The sequence below is a fragment of the Pollicipes pollicipes genome, unplaced genomic scaffold (assembly GCF_011947565.3).
Source record: "Pollicipes pollicipes isolate AB1234 unplaced genomic scaffold, Ppol_2.1 Scaffold_4740;HRSCAF=5597_pilon_pilon_pilon, whole genome shotgun sequence".
Classification (NCBI taxonomy): Eukaryota; Metazoa; Arthropoda; class Thecostraca; order Pollicipedomorpha; family Pollicipedidae; genus Pollicipes; species Pollicipes pollicipes.
The window spans coordinates 16,451,131-16,475,544 of NW_023596545.1; the positions used below are offsets into that span (position 1 = coordinate 16,451,131).

Consider the following 24,414-nt stretch of genomic DNA (forward strand, 5'->3'; position numbering starts at 1 on the left):
AAGGGTCCTGGGTCGGCCAGGGAAAACCAAGTCCTGTATCGCCCAGTAGTGAACTCAGGGACTCTCCGCCCGAGTTTAAGCCAGGGGACCGATAAGTCGACTTACGGTCCATGTGACAGATATTCGACCGCCTTTGCCAGCATAGAAACCTTTTGTGTTAGTGGGGGCCTTTGAGTCGGTCCCCGGCCAACAGAAGAAAATTGAGTCGCTCAAAATAAGCTGGGCCAAACATCTATATTTTCGGCTCGGGAATCCTTTTCAGCGAGGTCTTTCATCACGCTGTGCGCCACTCCCTCCTTAGCAAGATCTATTCGCAAGATTTCGTTGAAGGGTAACCTCTGACAACATCATGGAATGGAACACAGATCCCTTTATTGTGATAAGGCAAGCGCAGGTCTCCACCACTGGCATAATCTCTGCATCAGTCCGCTATGAATATGGCACGTCTTCTGGAAAAGCGCCCGTGCCTGTTCACTGTTGCCGGCACAAATAAGGCTTTTTGTTGAGGAACAGCGACCGATCGCGGTAACACCCGTCACAATATTTAGCTTCATGAGATAAAGTCTTTCTGTTGGATGTTGTTATTCTCCGAAACCAATAGAGCACTGCGTTTCCGTTGTGCTCTATGCGACCATCATTTGTGATTTCCGACGTGCGTTGGTGCTCAGATGGCCAAGATGTCTGAGGGTTCGACTCGACCGAGGGTGTGACCAGCAGGTCCGACCTGGCCTGGCTCAGCTGGCAGACCCCCCCTCCCCCCCCCCCGGCAGCCGTTTGAGTGGCAGGTGTGCGAGAGAGTAGGACACGTCAATCGATTGCCGCTCCGGCACCAGCCGTGGTGGTGCGCCGCTCCCAGCCCGCGACGGTGGCGCCACCTCTTGCCGCACTGTTGCGTGTCGCACGCGACCCAACAGCACTGCCAATATTTGTCTCCGATCTGGGCAGCAATCCCCAATACCTAACGCCGTCCACAAGTTGTAGCCTATGACGTCAGAGGTAAGTGCGTCACAACAGTCTCTAGGCTTGGGGGACAGTTGGTTGTGTATGACGGAAGTACTTGCGACATCGTAGGTAGCAACTCGCGTCGGTATTTTGCCAGTGGGAAACACGGCCCTGTTGTTCAGGTGGCAGCTCTGTTTGATTTATTTGGATGGTAACTGTTACTTGGTGATGAGACTACGCTCCATTCCTGTATATGAAAATCACGCGATATCAAGAATGGACCAACTACAGCATACAAAGTGGAAGAAAAATAGGTATATTACATCCGATCTTTATACGAATAGTCAAATTTTATACAAGATATTCCTCGTTCATGGCACAAAAACCAATAGCATATAATTCATCGTTCTCGTGTAGCGGCTAAATGCAAACCTGCTGCGTCTACCAGCGTAGTGAAGCATTGCCTGCAAGGCACTTAAGCTGTCGTTCTGTTGCCAACTCAACACTGACCTAGCAACACTACACTAGCAATATACAAAGCTGTTCGGCTGGCTTAGCACCACGTGGACGTGACTGACGCGCCATCTGGCCGTCAGAGTCCTGTCTTTCCCGAGCGAAAGACAGGCCTGTCGAGCCGACCACGCGCCCTGCGCTTCGCTCGCTGTCGGCAGCCGTCCGATGGGGTACGGACGGAGCAGAGCGGTCTCCGGGAGCGCACCGCGGCCGCGCCGCCCGGGGCTGGCTAGCCTGGCGGCAGCACTCGGCACCTGGCAGCTCCTAGAGCGTCCGGGGCGCCGGCTCCAGTCCACCTTCAGTCCGGTCCGTGACGTCACAGCGCTCGGGCCGACGCTCCACCGGCCCGGTCAGGACCGCCTGCTGTCGCCGGCCGCTTCGGTGCAGGCCGTGACGTCACGGTCCGGACCGGAAGCGCCGGCCCGGGCCGTGGGGTCGGACGCCTAGCGGCCGGCCGGCTGGCGCTCGTGCAGTAGCGGCCGGGCTAGGCCGGCACCGACTGCCGGTACTTGTTCACTTGGTCGTGCAGCGCGTGAAAGCCCTCGTCGGCGAACCGGGAGAATCGTTTGCCCACGCCCATGCTGGAGCTACGGGCCTTAGGAATGAAGCCGCCGTAGCCCGGAATGGGAATCACATCCTCTTGAACTGGCGGAGAGGGAACTGCGTGAGTGATGCGGAAAGTACAGGCCCTTGTGCATAATGACATATTGCTTTCAGGGAGAACATTGGTTGTGGGCGTGACAAAAAAATAAACAAGTTGCAAGCGTGTGAATATTGATCAGTCGCTTAACTGGGGTAAATTAGCTCGCAAAAAAACTTTTTAAGCGCACAAAAAGTTTGGAAATCTAACTTTACACATGTACGAGAGACACTGGAAAATTGCACTGCTTATTTCTGTCGTACCCATATATGAATAGCCGCACCAGCAGATATTGTTACCTGAAAATTGCCCAACTGTCCGCTTTTTGTCTTTCTGCATAGCGTCATGTGTGGTACAGTACCAGTGGTAAATATTGCCAAGGGGGCTCAGGGTCATGCTGCCCACCGTTTGCCAGTTGCCGCAAGCGAGGCGTTGCGGCAACCTGATCCAAGTATACAGTGAAACTGGTTGCTGTAAAATCTAACTGGAAGTAAATGTTAACACCAATCATATTCACTATTTATCAACACTTTTGAAGGGGTTGATCACGTCCAGAAAATATGCTGCCCCTATTCGCTCTTGCCCAGTTTTCATCTTTACGTTAGTGACATCGCAGGTGTACCTCCACGGGCTTCTTACAACTTTTATACACAGCCAAAAGTCAACCGTGTTAGTCAATCACAGTAACGGGACCGCCGCAAAGCATCAAAACCCTAGGAAGAAACTGGAGCCCCGCATCCTGCCAGGAAAACAAAGCTGACTGACAGGCGGGCGAACTGTTGGCTGTGGCTGTGCGAATTTCATAAAGCTCCGCGTTACGCAGTGTGACGTGATAAACTTATACGGCCAGTACTACAGCATCGGAAGGTAGGAATTAAATCCAGAAAAAACCGTCCTTCAAAAACTAAAAGCACTCAAATGAGCAGAGATTGGTAGCGGTGTTAGCAGAATGTTTTGCATAGACTTGGTTACCAACTGCACACAATGGGGTAAAAGCGTGGCGAGCAAGACAGAGAGCGGCTAAAAATAAAAGTAACCTGATCGGACTCGGACGATTTCTCTAATGTGTTGACTTTCCGTTGCACCAGTGCCCTGCAATTGGCTCCAGGCCCCGGCCCTATGTCACGCTGCTAAGGATATCGATTGTGCCAACACGGCAGTCGTGAGCGGCTTCCCCGCTGGTTGGCGCGGGCTGACGCATGCCGGCCCTTTCAAAGCCAGTTGACCGGCGGATCCTCCTGTTTAAGACATGGCCATTTCAGCCGTTTCATGGTAGCGCTCGGGGCACTTGGGACGGTGGACGAGGCGTACCTCATTAATTACGGATCAGGACTTGTTGGCCAGACTGCCGGGAGCTGGTTGACTTCACACGGGTCTGAGCCGGACGGCCTTGAGCCGCCTCTCACAGGTCAGGAGCGTGTCGCACGTGACGGTGGCGTCAGGCTGAAGGTCAGGGAGCTACCGGCGATGCTGCTCGGGTGGGTGAATATGGACTTGGCAGCTGCATGCATAGTCGGAAAAACCCAACCTAAAGCGTGGTGGGATCTAGTTCCGTTCCAAATGCCTTCAATTTCTGACTAGAGTTGCGGGGCTTTACCGAATGGCGGTGATAACAACAAATGTAATGAACTGGGGATTGTACATCTCTATATGTACCCGCGACAGCGACATTGAACTATTGGGCGTAGCGCCCACGCGGAGTCACGCAGTAGCGAGGAACATACTGGTGCACTCCCAGACAATAAAGACGGGTCGCGTTTGGCTGCAGTGCTGGAACGCTGGACCATAAATCGTACTGTCCCTGTCTCAGGTAGTCAAGTCACTAGAAGGCTTGACTTAACGAGCTAGCGTTGGCATGGGATCGATCGAGGTGCGCTGCTACAGGCCAGGAGGCGCTGGGCCTTTCGTGCCGTATCACTGCCATGAAGGCATGGCGCAAGTCAGCATTCTCATTTGCCATGGAACAGAATAAATTCTCGAGAGCAAAGCGTGTTGTTCCACTAAGCGTGATGTGATGGCTTGTTTCATTACCACTTCTGTCAATTCTCACACCCGATGAATGCAAAGTTGTGGTGGGACCTCGAGCAAAGTACGGGCAGCCGAAAGTGAAGGAATACAAGACTGTCTGGTACCCATATAACACAAGCGCACTTTCTACTAATCCTCACGTGACAAGTCCTTCGATGAAATTCTTTAATTGCTTTTGCGTCCCATGTCATGCGAAACGTTTTGCAGAATGAGGTAGCCTTACCGCGAACGTTCTGCCGAAGGGCGACCGAACTCAAGAGCCTCCGGCTTTTCCTTTCCAATCCCTTAATCAACCTTCTCCACGAAACGGGCCTGCATTTGGCGGCAGGAAACCGCCCAAGCCAACTAATCCTCGGATATCGGCAACCGTATAAATAACCAAACAGGGGGAGCCGGAGCCAGTCGCGGCCTTAATAACGGCATAGGTGTTTACTAGCCTCTGGCGTTAGATCCGCTAGGACAGCAATCAAGGTGTCGGGCCCATGACATACTATCGGCAGCAGTGACGGTGCGTGGTGTGCATCATGTGGTGCGTGCACAACGCAGCCTTGAGCACGCACTTGTGGCATCGCATATACTTTAAACCAGAGATTCGGTCACAAACCAGAAGTCTGCAGTCATGTTCCATTTCATGCTGGTACGTTGCAAATACACTTGCAAAACAAGTGTAATAATCATACACAGTTTTGTATTAATCGTGCATGCAAGACTACATTTATTTGATGACTCTTAAAACAGTGAAATAAGGCAGAAAGACCACAAAGTCTCCGATTCTACAAAACGGCCAGGGGCCTGTAACTCACCAATCGGCATCAGGCTTTTCCCGCCTGCATGCGCAAACCTGCCGACGAACCGCTCTGCCACGTACCGTACTGCTGTGACGTGTACCGGCTGTACTTGGCGTCCCCCTGGCCCACGGCCGGGACGGGAGTGGGGGCAGACGCGTTGTCCAGGAGGTCGGCACCGGCGCCGACATCCTGCACGCGCGCGGTCCTCTCGCGGTCCAGCCGGTCGCGGCGGTCCTGCGAGCGCCGCTCCAGGTCCGTGAGACATGTGTCTGCTACGCGCCGGTAGTTGGTGCCCACCACGTACTGGCTGCCCGGGATGAAGCCTGCGGCCAGCGGTACAGGGTCGGCGAGGGGTCTCTGTATGTGGCGCGATGGCTCGCACACTGGCCTACACACACAATTCACGATTCTTGTTTCCTGATAGCACAACGCGTGGTCGTGGTGGAATGATTATTCGAACGTTCGTCAACGTCAATGGCCTTCATATTTATGCACCGTTTTGCCCGGTTGCTGGTCGAGCCGTCGTCAGGTGCCAGTTGGTCCTGAGAAGGACTCGTGGGTGTTTGACGTACATACAGGCATGTATACAGTTTCAAAATAATCTAGCAACTTCCAGCTCTACTCCTACAATCTTGCGACTGGGGGCTGACGCCCTAACCAGCACAATATCGTGCCGTCCTCTGTAATGTATTGGTTTGGGCGTCATTCTTTGAATTGTAAAATTTTCGCGGCGCGAAACTGCCAGAAACGTCCTAGCCAACACCCGCGTCTATTCATTAGACGCCCTAGTGTCCCTTTCAGGACAATCTAAGGACCATTTTAGTCAGCCCCACGGCAGCACGAGAAGTAATTCATCGAAACGCTGTCTATAACCCGATACTACTGCATAGAAAGGGCGATAGTGCGAATAATTATTTCATTTGTGCTGACACTGTCACAACCGTTCCGTGCAGCTTAAGAACTAACCAGAACCGGCTGATGTCAGTGAATTGAAAGGGACTCGTCATCTTGCAACCGTCTTTCCTGTCTGAAGCGCATGATGGCAAATCCCACCCGCTCCTCGAGGCCCGAGTCGTAAGATCATTCGTGCCAGCACCCCATCCCATTCGTGCCAGCGCCATGGTGGATGCATCGTCTAGGTGTAATAAGGCAGGTGATGAGGGCGGCAGACGTAGCAGTTTTCTCACGGATGAAGCAAGAGACGAGCGCGGAGCTGGCCCAGTGGCAGGCCCGGCTCTAAAAGCCAAGCAATTTCGCACGAAGGCCATTCGCCCATCGGCCCGGCTCTCGCCAGGCTCTAGCAAACAACAATGCGTCAGGTGCCTATCTTAGAACCAAGATTAGTCTCGGCTTTTGCAATCCACAACTTATGTCAGAGTCGCCGAAAAGGGGGGGGAGGGGGGGGGGGGCTATAGGATGAATATGAGGCTATAGATGGTGAATAGACATTGTTGGATGAACATTTTACTTACTTACTTCCAGTCAAGGCCCACGGTATCATTGTTCGATTATCAGAAAGTTGGGGCTGGGGCTGCCCTTCCCCCAACCCCTGTTCCCCGATTTCAATGTCCTTTGGGTGCTCTGGCTGTTCAGTGGCTTCCAAACCTTGCCGAGCACCATTTCAGCGAGGCACGACCGTGACATGTCCATTTCAGCGAGGCACGACCGTGACATGTCCATTTCAGCGAGGCACGACCGTGACATGTCCATTTCAGCGAGGGCACGACCGTGACATGTCCATTTCAGCGAGGCACGACCGTGACATGTCCATTTCAGCGAGGCACGACCGTGACATGTCCATTTCAGCGAGGCACGACCGTGACATGTCCATTTCAGCGAGGCACGACCGTGACATGTCCCAATGATTCGAAGAATCTGACTGACATAGACCTCGTTGATATAATTGGAATGCAGTTACGCTAACAACCAAACGGTGTAATTAAGTGGATCATGCTGGAGCGTTCGTAGGACCTCGTGAGGGCGAATGGCTGGAGAGATTACAGTGGCATTGCCCTAACTACGCACCGTTGCAGTGACCTCTGGTGATGGTACAACGTGGATGTTAGAGGTTGCGGTCATTCTCGATATGCGAATATAACATTGGCACCAAACCTTGTCAGGGCCTCTCACATTTGTTAGTTCGGTTCCTGGGATGCATGTTCATATACCAAGCTCTGCAATGTTACTAAAGCTAAAACCCAAGCTGTTATCTTCATGTGAGAAAATCTACCCTCAATAAACCCCCCATTAGTGACCGAAAGTAACACGTGAGATTATTGCCCGGGAAGCATATTTCAAGATGAGGGTGAAAATCACGGTTCTGGTTCAAAGGCAGTCCAGTTTTTTACTTCTTCGGAGATAGCTGAGATGTGCCAGCAACCATGGACGCCGACAGGCTTGGTGGTGTTTTAACAACATTTACACGGACGGCTAAATGTTGTTAGGTTCAAGAAGTAGTCAAAAGCAGTTTAGGTGAAGTGGTAATGTGCAAAATGGTTTTGAAAGCACTAAAGACATTTCCACGGTTCATGTGGATTCACTCCTGTTTCATCATTAAATCCCCTTATTCGAATCGACACGCCTTTGCTCTCAGAAGCCTCTTGAAACTCGAATGCACCGGCCCAACAGAAAGTTGTGCACTTGTAAAACATTTTACACAGTGAGCTTCGTGCTATGCAATGCCGTCTAGCACAAGACCCGGGTGAAGACCACCATACAACCGCCAAGCACGCAGTGCCAGCGAAGGCTTCTTCAAGACTGACGTCATGCGAGGTAATAACATGACCCCTGGCGGTATGTCGTGAATCAATACTTGCACAGGCGCCAAGGCAACCAATGCAGCTAAAGGAAGAGTGAGCCACACGCTCTCAGGTTGCACCTGAATGAAATGGGCTGTGAGCTTCACAAATACCAACCCAAAGATTACTCCTGAGTGACAAGGACCGCGAGCTCAACACATACCAACCTAAAGATTGCATCTGAGTGACAAAAGCCGCGAGCTCCGCAAATGCCACCTGGTTGCCAAGGGCCGCGAGTTCCGCAAATGCCAACGTAACTATTGTACCTGAATGAAATGGACAGTGGGCTCCACAAATACGAATCTAAAGATTGCCCCTAAGTGACAAGGGCCACGAGCTCCACCAATACTAACCTAAAGGTTGCACCTGAGTGAGAGGGGCCGCGAGCTCAACAAATACCAACCTTAAGATTGCACACAAGTGACAAGGGCCAGAGCTCTGCAAATACAAACTTGAATATTGCACCTGAGTGACAAGGGCCAGAGCTCCGCAAATACCAGTCTTGAGATTGCACCTGAGTGACAAGGGCCAGGGCTTCGCAAATACCAACCTTAAGATTGCACCTGAGTGACAAGGGCCACGAGCTCCGCCAATACTAACCTAAAGATTGTACCTGAGTGACAAGGGCCAGAGCTCCGCAAATACCAACCTAAAGACGCTTTAAAATGTCAGGCACATGGCACAGCAAGGCGTCTTCACAGGCGTCCGCCTGCCGACTGGTGCAGTGGTCTGCCGGCACACCAGCAGATCAGCGCGCGCTGATCCCTCTAGACCTCGCCAGCTCAGCATCCTCGCCAGCTCAGCACCCTCACCCCGGAGAGAGTTCAGCGCTGTTCTCTCACCCTCGCCAGCTCAACACCCTCACCCCGGAGAGTTCATCGCTGTTTCCTCGCTTTCGCCAGCTCAACACCCTTACCCCGGAGAGTTCAGCGCTGTTCTCTCACCCTCTCCAGCTCAACATCCTCACCCTGGAGAGTTCATCGCTGTTCCCTCGCCTTCGCCAGCTCAACACCCTTACCCCGGAGAGTTCAGCGCTGTTCGCCAGCTCAACACCCTTACCCCGGAGAGTTCAGCGCTGTTCTCTCGCCTTCGCCAGCTCAACACCCTCATCCCAGAGGGAAAGTTCAGCGCTGTTCCCTAGCCTTCGCCAGCTCAGCACCCTCACCCCGGAGAGAGTTCAGCGCTGTTATCTCGCCTTCGCCAGCTCAGCACCCTCTCCTCGAACACAGGGTTTGCTCTCCGCATGATTCATGTGTGTGACGGTCGAGCCCGCTAGTGTTTCGCACCAAACAGTCGAGCCGTGCCTGTGCATATTTGACGGTGGGGTGGGACTGCGGGGTGGGACTGAGCGAGCGGCGACGGCGAGGGCGCCTGGAGCAGCGTCGGAGCCAGCAGGCCGCTGGGTAGGGGCTGTGCTGCCACTTCATGCACGGGACCGGAGAAATGACGCCTTATACGAGCCTTTGCCGGTTTTGCTGTGGAGCAATGTCGACAAATTACTCCGTACAAACTGGAAAGACATTCAGATAATGGTTTGTTGGTGTTATAAGTTTCTATGTCACGAATAACTGACCTTCAGTACACCAGGAGGTATGTTAACATGTTACCACGTTATTCCTTGCTATTACCTTGGAATGTTCATATACATATGAGTGTGTATATATATATATATATATATATATATATATATATATATATATATATATATATATATATATATATATATATATATATTCTCTCTCTCTCTCTCTCCCTCTCTCTCTCTCCCCCCCCTCTCTCTCCCCCTCTCTCTCCCCTCTCCCCCTCCCTCTCTCTCCTCTCTCCCTCTCCTCTCTCTCTCTTCCCTCTCTCTCTCTCCCCCTCTCTCCTCTCTCCCCCTCTCTCTCTTCTCTCCCTCTCTCCTCTCTCCCTCTCCTCTCTCTCTCCCTCTCTCTCTCTCCTCCTCTCTCTCTCTCCCTCTCTCTCTCCTCTCCCTCTCTCTCTCTCCCCTCTCTCTCTCCCTCTCTCTCCCTCTCTCCCTCCTCCTTCCTCTCCCCTCTCTTCTCCTCTCTCCTCTTCTCCTCTCTCCCCCCTCTCTCTCTCTTCTCTCTCACCCCCTCTCTCTCTCTCCCTCTTCCTCTCTCTCCCCTCATCTCTCTCCTCCTCTCTCTCTCCTCCTCCTCCCCTCTCTCGCTCCTCCCTCTCTCTCTCTCTCTCTCCTCCTCTCTCCCTCTCTCCTCCCACTCTCCGCTCTCTCTCTCGTCTCCTCTCTCTCTCTCTCTCTCTCTCTCTCTCTCTCTCTCTCTCTCTCTCTCTCTTCTCTCTTCTCTCTTTCTCCGTCTCCAGTGGTGTGTGTGTGTGTGTGCGTGATCGATCGTGTCTGAACCGGATCTGTAAGCTTGCGCGTCATTGGTACTTCATTTGTATTCGTATCCAAGGTCCGTATCCAGTTGTCGTTTCACGACTGCTGAAGGGATTGCCGAACCTTTTTCGTTGTTTTGCAAGTAGCCATTCCCAACCCGCGGTTGAAACTCATCCAGACCATTGACCGTGATCGCATCCAGCTGTCCGCGCGGCGAATCCGGCCGTGCGATCGTCCCGATTCCCATTTGGCCGAACCCTGGCCCCACCGCGCACGGAGCAGTCGTTTGGCGTCACCCTTTGGCATTGGCGGTCGCGACTCAGCACTGCAAATGGCCGCGTCGAGGGCGGCCGAGTGGAAGCACGACCGCAGGCGAGCCCCCCAGGGTCACCGGGCTGACGCATGGTCTCTGACATCGCCGCCATTGAGGGCCGCTGTACGCCATTGAGGGCTCCTCACAAGCAATATAACTCGTTACGTCCTATGCATATTTTCAGTCCGTTGTTTAAAGCTGAATACGCTTGTTTTCTTATCACGACCGCGCTGCCATGGCCACGAGAATTCAATCCGAATTACTAATTCTCAAATGCTTGAGCCCAGATTGCCCAGCCAACCGAACATTTGCAGGAACAGAAGCTGGGCGTAACTGGGCGTAAAAAAGCCTCAAAAGAGATGAAAATGTGGAGATGAGAAGATGATCATAATGAATGCACTTGGGATGTAATGTACCAATATCACGGTACTTAGCCCGTCCCTTCAGCTTTGGTTCACGACAGTCCATGCTGGATCATTACGGAGGTGACTGCTGATCCTTATAAACGCGGCGACCATGTTGCAGCCCGCCAACTCCGCTTTGTGCAGACTCCTCACATAGGCGATCGATCTTGAATAACGCCGCTTCTATTCATGCGAAGGCAGGTGTTTTTCTATCCAATCTTCCCACTGTACAAAAATAATGATGTGTGTGTGTGTGTGTACGCCACCAATTCTTTGGGATCGTGGCGCAGGCCAGAGGGTCAGGAATTTTCAAATGAAATTTGCGCACGACCAAGGGCTACTGGCAGGATGGGTCTGCGTCCAAAAATAATCCTCGATTTCGCAAAAATGAGCGCGAAGTGAGCGCAAAAATGTCGCAAAATTCCCACAGATTTAATATGGGGGACACAAATGTTGCGACCATCGACCGACGGCACGACACGCGTGCACTCTTGGAGCCATATCTTGATAACGAAGGGCCGACATAAAAGATGCACAGCTAGATAGACAATCGCATGGGTCATCGAACTGTCGTAGGTTTGTGGTGCCACGACGCACGTGGCACTTGCACATGTGCTGGAAACATGGAGTTGATCGTTGTTGACAGGTTTTACGTTTTGGGGCACGTCTCAGCACCCAGTGCGAGTACAGGCATGAATTTTATTTCCCAACACTGGCAATTGCTGCGGTGACAATTTCAGTGTGCACTCCGAGTTTTGCAACGCACGGTTACGCTGCAAATTGCGAGGCAAGTTACAAGCGGCACAGTTTAAATGGCGACGCTGAATACGAGTCTCTACTGTCGAAACTGTTCACAATTCAGTGTTAAAGACCATATCAGCGTGTTTGTCAATTCATTTAATCTCTTTGACGCCCTTTTGTTGATAATATTCTGCAATAGCCCGCTCGCTGATGAACCTAGGGCATTGGGTTTCATGACGGCTATTTTACGCCGCGACAGAACGGTGCTGTCCCGTCTCCTGATAGCTTAACACGTGACACACATGTGACTTGCTGCCGTGTTTAACAGCCTCCGACCGAGTACACCATTTCATACCAACATCTCGGGAACGGCGGGCCGGGGCGACGTGGGAGTGGCACGAAAGAATGTGACATGCGAAATGGTACGGTCACTCGTATCACGTAGCATGTGCTCAAAGATGGATTTTGCTTTCTTCCACGGGTTTACGCGTTTTGTGCCACATCTCGACACCCAGGACACGGGCACGAGAGGGAGTCGCGCGCTTTGATTACGAATGAAACGGGCAGAATGATAATGCGTGGTCACGCGTGTCACGTGTCATGGTGCCCACGTGTTTAGCTATAAATTAAGCTATTTTCGACGGGTTTACATGTTTTTGCGATGTCTCGGCACCTAGGGTTTGAAGTGACCCGAGAGTAGCACGCTTCGATAGGGCATCAAGTGTAAAAGTGTGCCCTGCCAAATGGTGCCGTCCACGTACCACGCGTCACGTGCACACGTGCTGGAAGGGTGGATTGTTAAGCTTACGCCCATGTTCACGTTTCGCACCACATCTCGGGACGGAGGGTATGACGTGATTCGTGAGCGTCGTAGGTCAACAGTGGGTGGAACGGGCCAATGGGTGATGCGGTGTGTACCGTCACACAGGCCATGTGTTATGGTGCATACGTGCTGAAATATTTATTTTGCAAATTTCGTCGGGTTTGAACGTGTTTGCGGTATCTCGGTACCCGGAGCACGAAGCGACTCGGAAGTGGTGTGCTTCGATATGTACTCAAACGGATAATCACGCAGTGTAAGATGGATTGTCGCACATGCCACGTTCCACGTGCACACTAGCTGTAAAGGTGCACATTGCTGATTTTGTCGGTTTTTACGTCTTACGCAACATTTCCGCACCCAGAATATGTAGCCACAGGGAACTGGCAGTGCAGTGATAAGGAACTAAACGGCCAGTCGTGCCTTTCCATGTGTGCACACACATAGTTTACCGTCACGCCCACGCACTCCAGAAAGATTGAATTTGACATTTTTTGACGGGTTTGTGCTGCGGCACATCTCAGCACCATGGGCACGGAGCCATTCAGGAGGGGTATATCCTGATAGGGAATCGAACAGACAATCACGTGACATGAATCGCCATGTCACACGAGCTGCGTGCTACGAGCGCCAACAAGATGAAGTTGGCCATTTCCTACCGTTATTCACCTTCAGCGTCACATCTCGGCGACGAGAGCGGTTAGAAGCATGAATCTAACTGCAAAAATGCACGATTCCGTATTGTGCGTGTTTTTAATTTAGCGCACCGAAACAAGCGTGAGAACGATTGTTTCAACTGCACAACAGAGGCAGTTAAGGCGCCCTAAGTGCGTGAATTGTCTTCCGCCGTGTAGTTGCTGATTGGCTGATTGGCTGATTGACGGAAGTACCGTTACGTTGGTGTGGGCAAACATGATGTAAACACAGGTGCAGCAGCCAGTCTGACAAAAAATCACGACACAAGAGCCGTGGAGACCAAATCCACGACAGACCACCAAAACACCACAGCGAAAAGAGTACAAACCCAGATCGGTGGATGAGACCATTCCACTCGTCGAGCCGCGCGAGCTGTCAAGTTCATCCCCTCAGATAGGTAGGGACACGGGATAGACAAGGGCCCGGGTGGGCCGCCGGGCTTCGCTCACCCGTGTATCCGGCTATGCCGCCCTTGAAGGGGGCCTGTGGCTCCGCTCATCCGTACCATGGAGGGGGCCGGCGGCTCCACTCACCTGTGTAGCCGGCTATGCCGCCCTTGGAGGGGGCCTGTGGCTCCGCTCATCCGTGCCATGGAGGGGGCGGGTGGGCTTCACTCACCCGTGTAGCCGGCTATGCCGCCCTTGGAGGGGGTCGGAGGGCTCCACTCACCCGTGTAGCCGGCTATGCCGCCCTTGGAGGGCGAGGGCGTGTAGCGTGTGCTGGAGACGGTGGTGACCGGGCCCGAGGTGTCAGCCACGTCGGCCGGGCCCGACCCCACACCTTGCACCGTCTGACCATGCGGTGTCACCACCACGTGACCGGCCGGGCTGCCGTTAAGCTGCAATCAGTACACGGGAGTCAGAAGTTCAGAACCGACTGGGGATTGAGGTCGAGGTGATGGCGGTGAAGCCAGAGGAGGCCTCCGTTGATGCCATTATGGAATACCCTGAACGCGGGTCAACACGCAACGTCACGCTTACTCATGTCAAAATATACAACAAATGCAGGTGAGGGTTGTAAAAAGACATAAATAATGAAATCAGGGAAAAGGAATGGAGAAAGTTGACAGGAATATCAGAAGATTGAGTTGCTTCGGAAACTGACATACCCTCCGAAATGAAATGGCATTGGCTAACTACAGCGTGGGATAAGAGCCTAGACTGTGGGGAAGCTTCCTCAGAAGTGATCTGCGTTATTGATACCACGATGTTCATGCGGGCACTCACCGGCATAGGTCTCAGCTACGGGCAAATACTTCAGCCTCAGATTCTCACGAGGTCGGGCCAGGTCACCGTCACGACACGTTGAGGTCACGTCAGAGTCACGTTGCAACACCGGTCGGGCGCGGACTAAGAGTACCCCAACAAATCTTAGGAGGGTTCCGTGCACAGTGAACGGAAAGGGCACCAGCCGGGGAGGTCGGCACAGTGGACGACACGGCACGGTCGGCACCGCCAGGGAAGCAGGGAGGCTGGGAGGCCGCGGTGCTGAGCTGGAGCGTGCAGCCGATGGCCGAGCGCGCCGGGGTGTGCGACGGCCGCTGGGCCGATTGCTATCGACCTGAGGCCCGCCCGAGGCGACCGTAACCCCCACCGAAGGGTCGCCATGGTGGTGTTGACGGCCTCCGTCGGCCGGCGCGGCCTCGGGCGTTCGACGAACCCTCCCAGGTACAAGCCGCGCACGAAGCCATGGACACGGACCCGACCATGAACCTGCAGCCATGATACATGTTGCAACAAGGCCAACATGACTTTCGCAGGACGTTTGGTGAGAAGTGGTGGTGCGGTTGCATGCACCAACACGCATGCGTGTGCATGCGTGTTGGTGAAAGCGGTAGCCATGCCTCGTCTGCACACCCGCCGTTTGTCACCTATTTGTGTGCCCGGTTCATTGATTGACACACTGGTTCCGTACGAACAGCATCGATCTCAGTCTTATATCGATCTGGTCCCTAATGGTGTTTGCACTGCCATAATGAGGGCATGATCAATGGGCGCTGTGTAGTATTCCGTTACGAAACCGAGTGAAGGGCCTCTTGGCACTTATGACTAAGGACCCGATTTGAGGACCCGAATGGCCCGAAAGGCCGGCCGGAAGTCGCATTCCTTTGTTGGATGTCTACGGGGTCGGGCGCTCCGATGTCAGCCAGAGGGCCTTGCATGCTGATCGGGGGCCCTTTCCCAAGCAAGGACAAAACCGGAGCAAGCGATCTACACCGGTCAGTGCCCCAGCGTTCGTCAGGGGCTCACAGCATCTAACAGGAGGCCTTTGTAAGTGAGGCGCCACGAGTCGGCCAGAGGCAGTGTTCGAGGAGGCTTAAGAGCCCGACTAGAGGACCCAACGGGACCGACAATCAATGGCCCGATTGAAGGGTCTAAGGACGAACGGCTGGTCGGAGTCTTATACAGGGGCCCGGTCTACGGGGACGGGCCCTGACATAAAAGTCAGAGGACCCTTTGCCCCAATCGGGGACCCCTGAATCGATAAGGGCTTATATGCCAGCCGTGCCGATCCGGGACTCTCTGAGTCCATGAGGGCCTCTATTTTATTCAGGCACTCCCAGTACCGTACAGTCGGCCCCGTGTCGGTATGGGCCTGGGAGTCCACTTCCCAAGCAGCTACAGCCGGAGCCAGTGATTTACACTGGTCGGGTCCCTGTATTTTTCAATGGCCCAGAATGCCTAACAGAGGATTCTGTGTTCGCACGGGACCCCGAGCCAAACAAGGGCAGTGTTTGATAAGGCTCGAAGAGGGGTCCGGGCGGTAAATCGGAACTGACGATCAAAGGTCCGGTTGGAGGGCATAGGGGCTAGCAGGCTAGCCTATATGGGCTAGCTAGCACAAGGGGTAGCTAGCGTTCAGCATGAAGGGCTAGCTGTAGATCACAGAAAGAATCGAGGCCCGTAAAGTCGTGCCGTGAACTATCGGTCAGAGGGCCTCTTGCAAAGTTTGACACACTGAACAGCTGGCTTCCTGTCAGTCTCAACACTGGGGGCCCATTTCTAAAGCAGGAGCAAGGCCGGGGCCACGATTTGTATTGGTTTGGGCCCCTGACAGGATATTCTGTGTCAACAGCAGGCCTCGAGTCGGCCAGGGGAGCGTTTGCTAAACAGGGGGATTCAGCCTAGTGTCGCCAGAATGGCTGCCGGAAGACGCTACGGTGGGAAGGAATGGCCCTCCACCCTTAACCGGGAATAATTTAGTGTTAGTGTTTTTAGTGTTCTTAGTGTTGAGTGTTCTAGTGTGTTGCCTACCTCTTAGTGTTCTACCCAAGGAAGCCTCTCGCCCGGCAGAAGGAAGAGGTGTCATTAGTGCCGAATAGAGTGGGATGGGGTGTGCTCAAGACTGAGAAAAGCCACCCCATGTCTGCCCAAGAACGTTTATTTCCTTGCAGAATCGACCAGTGAAACAAATTACATCAAAAGGTTTGAGCCTGTGCGCTCGCAATATCAGGAGCAAGGGCAGCAATAACCGGGGTGACAGTATTCGTAAAACAAATCGTTGGTGCTTCCGAAAGTAAAAGTTGTTTGCTCCGTTCAGGGATTAAACAGCTTGTCAATTTTTGACGGCTTTGAGGCTGTTCTGTTGACGGATTGACAGAAACAAAACACGAAAGGTAGAGATTCGAGCTTAATTCCTCCATGTCCACCACCAGATTCCAGCACCACTTCACAGCGCTGTAAAGGCCAATCCGTTCTTATCATCAAACTAAAAAAATTGCCCAGGTGAAACATACGCCCAGACTACTTTCTAAATGTACTATTCGATGCCTAAAAGCGTTTTAAGGTACTTTTCAGATGCGTCATCATTTTCGTTTACCTTTTGGTCACGGCTTGGTGTTATCCGCGGATCCAACATCGCGTGGCCTATGGAAACTGCAGCGCAGCCGCAACATTGCCAGCAAACCTGACGTGGCCATCTTAATGCAAATTGTTGACCCATTTATATCAACAATCTTCAACCGCGTAGTTCTCATATCTCTGTAGAGCCCAGATCAAGCTTCTGGCAAAGCTTTTGAGCTCTAGTTGTATCGGTTTAGAAGGAGTTCACTGGGCCATTGTAAAATGAAGGGCGCCTGTGATTCATTTCACACAGTCTCTTAGCACAGGATTTAGCTTATTTTCCATAAAACTTAGCCAAAATTGATCTCGCGGTAGCTTGTGGTCTCTGCTCCAGTTAAAGAAGGTAAAAATGGAAAACATCAAAAAACATACCCTCATAACAAATTGGCCATATGCGGAGATTTTGGGCGGGCCTTTCACTATCAGGGGGGCTTTTGCCAGCCCTGTGCCCCTGTGCCCACACCCTCGCCAAGGCCCTGGCTGCACTCCTGCTCCGTTACTCTGTGGCTCCGCTACTTTTTGTGCGGTAGAGGAAGAGGCGCCAACGGCACGGTGCATTTTGTGTACAGTAGAGGAATGACGGCACCAACGGTAAGAATGCGGGCTAATTTTGGGCATGCTGGAACAAGTGTGCATGAATAATCGTGGCGCAAATGTTACGAATGCAAACTGGGCGAAAATGTTTCGCTTTGGCTGTGCAAAAGAACGCGAGCAACGACAATCCTAAGACCTTGTATTAAGACGGGAAAGGAAACTTTTCGTTGCAGTTGCCACTTTGCTTCGTGTGAGGCGTTAAAAAAGCTCATAAATAATTTCTACACAGATCGATCAGATACCGAGGGTTTAAAACTTGGCTCAGGGATAACAGAACACTCAGCCGTCTAGCACAAATCTAGACGAAAATTTGTACAGGTTTGGAAGCAACTTTAGGCGGTTATATAATATACTTGAAACTTAGTTGAGACCCTTTTGTTGCAATGATTACAAAGTCTCATTGTTTGGTAGTTTTATTCATATCTAAAGCCCGTACACACAGAGTCCGTAACATTTAAGGACCGCCGCAAGGCGGAGGGGTCTAGTTAATAGTAACTGCGCAAAATTCCCTCAACCAAAGGTAAAATATGACGGACGCCGGAGGATCCAGCCGTCTCTGTAAGAAGCCCCCAACGATACATGGAAGTTTGAAGCTCCCAACTATTGACGGAGTTCGGACGGTGACATAGTAGCTTTGTGCGTTAAGACATACATGCTTGTTTTCTTGAACTGCTCATAAGCCAGGAAGATTTGCTCCTCCTGGCATATTCATAAAAGGAAGACAAAAGCCGTTGGAGGTAAACGTGGTTGCGAGAGCCGTTGTTACAATGCAGAGTGGAAGGAGTTTTCCTTCATATGGGGGCGGGCAGGGAAGGATTGAGAAGGATGCTATAGGTATCGACAGAAGCAACATGACAAGCAGAGCTGGCAAAAGCAGCTTGAAATTACATGTCACTTGAGGGTCATTGTCACAGAGATACATGCGATGTTTTGGCAGAGTTGGAACATGAATTTAGCTGCAACTCCTCGAGATTTTGCTCTCTGTCATGGAATATGCAACGAGTGTTAACAGTTATGTATAGATGGCATCGTTTCAGATCGATGATATTCTGTATGCTTGTGCTTGGAACTTAGTTAAGGCGCAGCTGAAGTGTACGGTGTGCCATCCGAAACGAATTTTCCGTCCACACCTGATTCGCACGGTGACAGAGGCACGGATGGGTTATGAACATTTGTGTGCATGCGCAGCTTTTAGACTCTCCTCGCCATTGCAGGGACGGTCACCTTACCGAGACGCCGAGGATGTCTGTGTGAACCAGTTTCAAACCTTTAACGGCACTCTGTACCAGCAACATTGCAGAACTCGGTGATAATCTGCTGGAGTGACAGTGACGTTTGCAGTGAAAGCCTTCAACGGAATCAAATAAATTGTACGCGTTAGAATTGCCAATAAAAATGCATTTATAATACATTTTTGGCCACGAATCTTTTACAAGGAATGGAAAAATGGAAACATAAAACAAGCTTGCATTCTTTCATATTGTCTATATTTAAAGTATCTGTATCTTGTTCCATTTTATATTTGCAGATCTTGAATATGTGGGCAAGATTTTTGGACGAAAGCTCATCTAAAGTATATCTTACTCAACAACTTAATTATAAGGCATAATTATTGCGGGGAGGCCATTTGAAGCTAATGGAAGGCTGAACATGCATTTCATTGCACAAGCGGTAAGATGGCAAGAAATTCCTTGTTCCTTCTTGAACTTGCCCACGTGTTCGAAATTTGGAGAACTATTGCAAAATGTCGCAATTTTTGACGAAATCCCAGACAAGTCTAAGACTGATCTGATGCAAGGTCAGTAAATGGGACGATTTCTAGCAAATGCGAAACAGATCTTAAGAAAGCTTGATAATTGCATCCAGCAGGTTTCTCGTCGACATTGTCCTTTAAGGTTATCATGCTAAATATGATTTAAATCGTATTATGGCCTCCACTGCTTGATGTGACCATAGGTGGCATGCAAGGATAATTGTGAAGCAGGTCCTGAGAATGTTATAGATTATATATATATATATATATATATATATATATATATATATATATATATATGCATCTATATGCATGTGTGTGTGTGTGTGTCATGATATATATATATATATATATATATATATATATATATATATATATATATGCGTGTGTGTGTGTGTGTGTGTGTGTGTGTGTGTGTGTGTGTGTGTGTGTGTGTGTGTGTGTGTGTGTGTGTGTGTGTGTGTGTGTGTGTGTGTGTGTGTGTGTGTGTGTGTGTGTGTGTGTGTGTGTGTGTGTGTGTGTGTGTGTGTGTGTGTGTGTGTGTGTGTGTGTGTGTGTGTGTGTGTGTGTGTGTGTGTGTGTGTGTGTGTGTGTGTGTGTGTGTGTGTGTGTGTGTGTGTGTGTGTGTGTGTGAAAATCGTCACAAATTATGCCAAAAATTGTTGAATAAAATGTCTTCTTTTTTCCTGCCATCTTTGATATGAATTCAAGGTAATCAAACAATAAGCCATTCAAGCAAATATTGATGGTTTTAGAGACAAAATCAGGCAGGGTTTTGCTCAAAATAAGGGGTTCCATAGAATTATGGTTTAATGCTATACGGATAAGATGGCCGTCATCTAGCAGCAGTGATGTTATCACAATCAGAGCCAAATTAAGGTGGCATGGTTGCTACTGACTAACGCAACGTGTAAAATAATTATCCGGATTTCGTAAGCCTTAACGTAAGGGGGCATTTATTTAGCAGACTACAGGAGCAACTGTTGCATTTTTGCACAGTAACGGAGAAGCGAACAGCACACCTACTTCTTCGAGTAACGGTGGCCACCAATAGCGGTACGCGGATTTGCCTAACCATTGATTCTTGGCAGAGTTTGCACGGGTTTAATGCAACTAAGTCATGGCAGGCGTGTCTCCAACTATTATCGCGAACTATAACATTTTGAACACGACTGCCATCGCAACTAAGATCAAGTGCGCCTAAGCGCTGCTGCTGAGCATGGCTCGGCACGTACACACGTTCTTGTTCAGTGTCAGTACTGATATGCCATGCTGGTGTCGGCGTTTTTCCGACAAAACGTGTCAGGTTTTGTCGGCGTCCCATGTGCAGCCCTCACATTTCGAGGCCCACCGGAAATATATCGCCATGGGTGGTTCAGCTTACTCTGTTTAAAGTCAACTCGCGCTTCAAATGATGGCAACGCGCCAGTCATTCCTTGAAGTTATTGTGTATTTTTCCGACTTCGCGGAGCGTGCGGGTGTGACTTAGTTTGCGTATGGCAAACTAGCGGATGTGAACAAAAGCTAAATAGACGGAGAAGACTGATGCCCTGATTTTTATGCAAATTGTGTGTCACGCGCGTGACTCAAGTCAGATGCCTGAACACGGATGTACCGAAAACCACCCGACCTTGTTTTTTGACGAGTTACCACAGAGAACTGTTCGTAGGTGCCGCACCGTCGACACGTTGGGGGAGGGGGCTGGCGCACAAGGACAACAGCCGCCCGCTTTGATGGAAGCCCGGCAGCTTCTCGATGACAGGACGGTATGCATAATGCAGCGGCAGGCAGTGGTTTAACATGTATTTTAATTGGCATTTGTGAAAGCGTCCTGAAATTATACCACGCCCTTCCGAATCGCCCGCTGCGCCAGCGACGTGCGCCGGTGTTAGGCGTCTGCGTGATGCATTAGCGGCATGCGCCAGCGTTAAGCGCCTGCGTTATGCGCTAGCGGCATGCACCAGCGTTAGACGCCTGCGTGATGCACTAGCGACATGCGCCAGCGTTAAGCGCCTGCGTGATGCACTAGCGACATGCACCAGCGTTAAGCGCCTGCGTTATGCACTAGCGACATGCGCCAGCGTTAAGCGCCTGTGTTACGCGCTAGCGATATGCGCCATGGCCGCAGCTCTCAGGGCAGCGATCTGGCGGCTGCCGGCGGACCTCGACCTTGGCATGGCGGCGGCCTCTTGTGTGGCGTCACGCACCGGGAGGTCGACGCTCGGCAAACAGGCGGTACAGGCTGTGGGTGGGACGGCGGGTAGCGACGTGGCGATGACGTTACCTGTGCGAGATGCCGTACTCCCCAGTCATACGAGTGGCCGACGTCGAATCTCAAGCCGGGACAGTGCCCCGTGTACCTGAAACGGGGATGTCATCAGACGCTGTCACGGACGCACTCGAAGGTCTGACCGTTTAGCGCCCCACGCCCCTCATGCGTGTTCTGAAAATGGCGCGTCTCTAAACTGTCTTTGCCTATCTTGATAGAGCAGTGCAGCGCATAAATTAACAATACAGCTGATCATATCGTGACATGCTCACGATCGACGACACGCTGCGAGTGCGGCGATCGGGCGACAGCTTGCAGTAATTAAGTGAGGCCATGAATGGGGTCATGAACCATATCACAATCGTGTTCCACTGGCCGGGGAACTTCACTCCACCACAGCTCGACACATTGGTGAGCGCAACAGAAGGGGTAAAAAGCCGTAAAGGAGGGGTGGTGCGAGATGTGTTTTTGAAACAATCGTGCAATTGAGGACTGTGTATGAAGTCATGCGGGAACAAGCAATATCTCGCTGGTCGGTGCTGACTTATCTTTACCTCAAATATGAAACATTTGAGCATCATAACAACTGAGGTGTCCAAATTGCCGAATGGAATAAACACTTACACATATGGAAAAAAAACATTGGAACAGAAGGAAAGGTAAGAGAGATTATGGATAGATCACGTGGCAAACTAACCTAAAAGGGGTGGTGGAAAAGCAAGCTATCACATGAGGGAGTCACGCCACCCTCGTTCTCACATGCTGCCATATGTTTGACCTCAGTCCCATGCCGCCCACGCGTAGCGTGCTTTGGTCCTTGAATATCCGGTTGCCTGAAATGCGACGTTCGCCATTCGTCCGAAGCCAATTAACATCAAAGCGGCCGGTCAGCCGGCATCCAATCAGCTCGGCCGGCCAGTAGCGCGGTGTCGTCACCTGGCCCCGACCTGCCAGCCTTTGATGTGACACGTCCTGCAGGGCTCCGGCTCTGCGAGCAAGGTCGCGACCCCGATTCGCGCGGCGTGGTCCGCGAGCCGGGCCGTAATGGCGCGCCGGAAACGCGGCCCTCGCGGCGCGCCAAACGTCCGCAGCGTGCGGCACAGCAGCGCGCGAACCTCGACCGAGGCGGAGATGTTGTGACAGCGTGCGATGTGGTTGTCCCGGATGTGCGTGTGGGACCGGTGTGACGCGGCGGGCGGCTCTTAACGCGTGGTGGGTCGTGGCCGTTGCAGTTGGCGCTGTTTTGAGCCGTGGGCGGCATAGTGGGCGCTGTTTTGACTCGAGCGTGGCACAGTGGGCGCTGTTTTGGGCGCCGTTTTGACGGCGCGTCATTGTGTGCAGTTTTCCTCTCCTGCTGTCGCGCCGTCGCTGATTTGCCCTCGGTGCTCCGCCACGGGGCACCTGCGTCCACTGTGTGTAATCGGCGTTGAGACAACGCGGCTGACAGAGCAGAGGTCGTGGCTTGCCAGCGCCCACGCTCGACTTGTACTCTTTCGCTGGTTAGCAAGACTTTTATGTTGAAGGCGCGACACACATGGGTAATAGCCTTGGTGGTAATTGGTGAGAGGAAGGAGAGGCCTCGGTAAGCATTAGCATGGTCAATGTGAGACTACACATCTCTCCGTCGTAACGAAGCAATCATCCCGCAATCACAGGCAGCTGGCGTCGCAACTCACGACGGTCCCGCCATTGGAGGCGTATGGCTTCCACTGTCGGTAAGCCATCCAAAGTGGGTATCAGTAGAGGTTTGCTACATTGTCAAGAAAATCATATCATCGGATACGTTGTGATTGCTGAGTTATCATACTGACACATTTAGACCAACATACGCCGGCAAACTTACACAAGCAATTCGCACGCATCGATACACACGGCTGCCCATACACAAACGTCACCCACGCATAGCACGCTCACAAATCCATGCAAAATATCTTAACCCCACCCCACCCTCCCCCAAAATTATGCAATGACTGGACGAAAAAGCATTTTGGTGAAACGCATTCGAAGCTTTACGTAGTTTTGGTCATTTTTGCTTCCTTCATGCACTATCTAGACCTGTTGTAAAAATTCGGAAGACGTTGGGTGCTTAAGTCTCTCCGTTCTGCTAGTTCCTGCATATCGCGCCAGCGCAAGCACACATGTGCGGCCAGTGCGCATGCTGACTCACGAGATACCAGGCAATGGTCCACTCACGCATGCGCACACACAGGATACAGGTCGGTCCGAGACTTGTGAGTCTTCACACTGGTCCATCCACCCGGCGATGCCGTGTCAGTACTCACCCAACAATCGGGCTCCACTTCGGCTGCATGGAGGCGGCCTACTGAGCGAGTGGCGAGCTCGCACGCACTCACCGCGATGGGGCGACAGTGCTGCCACCTGGGAATCGGCGCAACGCTTGCGGCGACGGCTGCCGAGCTCGCTGTGCTGCCATCTGCCGCGAAGATTCCATGGCATGGTCGAAACGGGATAACACATGCTTTGCATCGCGAATCGAGAAAACCATTTGGACACCGTTTACGGCAACCGTCTTCGAAATCCATGATGGTCCACATGCGAAGTTAGCCGATCCTCAAAGCAAGTCGGACCAGAATTTAGCTTATCGGCAAAACTACTCGCCACTTTGACATGCTTTCGAAGAGGAGCAAAAATATTTGTTATCTTCACTCAGTGCTTCACCTTGATAATGAAGATGACACACTTTCAGAGCCGCGAAGGGCTAGGGGTTAGGCTGAACTGACACAGTCCCCTATTGCTAAGGAATAGGCTGAACTGACACAGTCCCCTATTGCTAAGGGTAAGGTTGAACTGGCACAGTCCCCTATTGCTAAAAATGGAGGATGTCGCACAAATCCGACTTTCTGTGCCGACTGTTTCAACCATCAGTTACAGTACACTTCTCGAGATATTTTGTCTCTAGCAGAATTCAGCT

General features: G+C 51.7%; 1 protein-coding gene across 2 annotated transcripts; it reads right to left on the reverse strand.

The window, feature by feature from the left end:
* Positions 1–1,154: 1,154 nt before the first annotated feature.
* On the reverse strand, positions 1,155–23,794 carry LOC119099126 (protein FAM166B). Of its 2 annotated transcripts, XM_037222211.1 has the most exons (5): positions 23,765–23,794; positions 21,498–21,573; positions 13,694–13,862; positions 4,992–5,234; positions 1,155–2,100 (listed from the first exon to the last, which is right to left on the reverse strand). In XM_037222211.1, the coding sequence occupies exons 1-5, from the start codon at positions 23,791–23,793 to the stop codon at positions 1,940–1,942; spliced, it is 678 nt and encodes a 225-aa protein (XP_037078106.1). In that variant the 5' UTR covers position 23,794; the 3' UTR covers positions 1,155–1,939. The 2 variants fall into 2 exon arrangements, with proteins under 2 accessions (XP_037078106.1, XP_037078108.1); XM_037222213.1 differs by lacking the exons at positions 21,498–21,573; positions 23,765–23,794 and adding an exon at positions 14,251–14,537.
* Between the last annotated feature and the right edge of the window lie 620 nt (positions 23,795–24,414).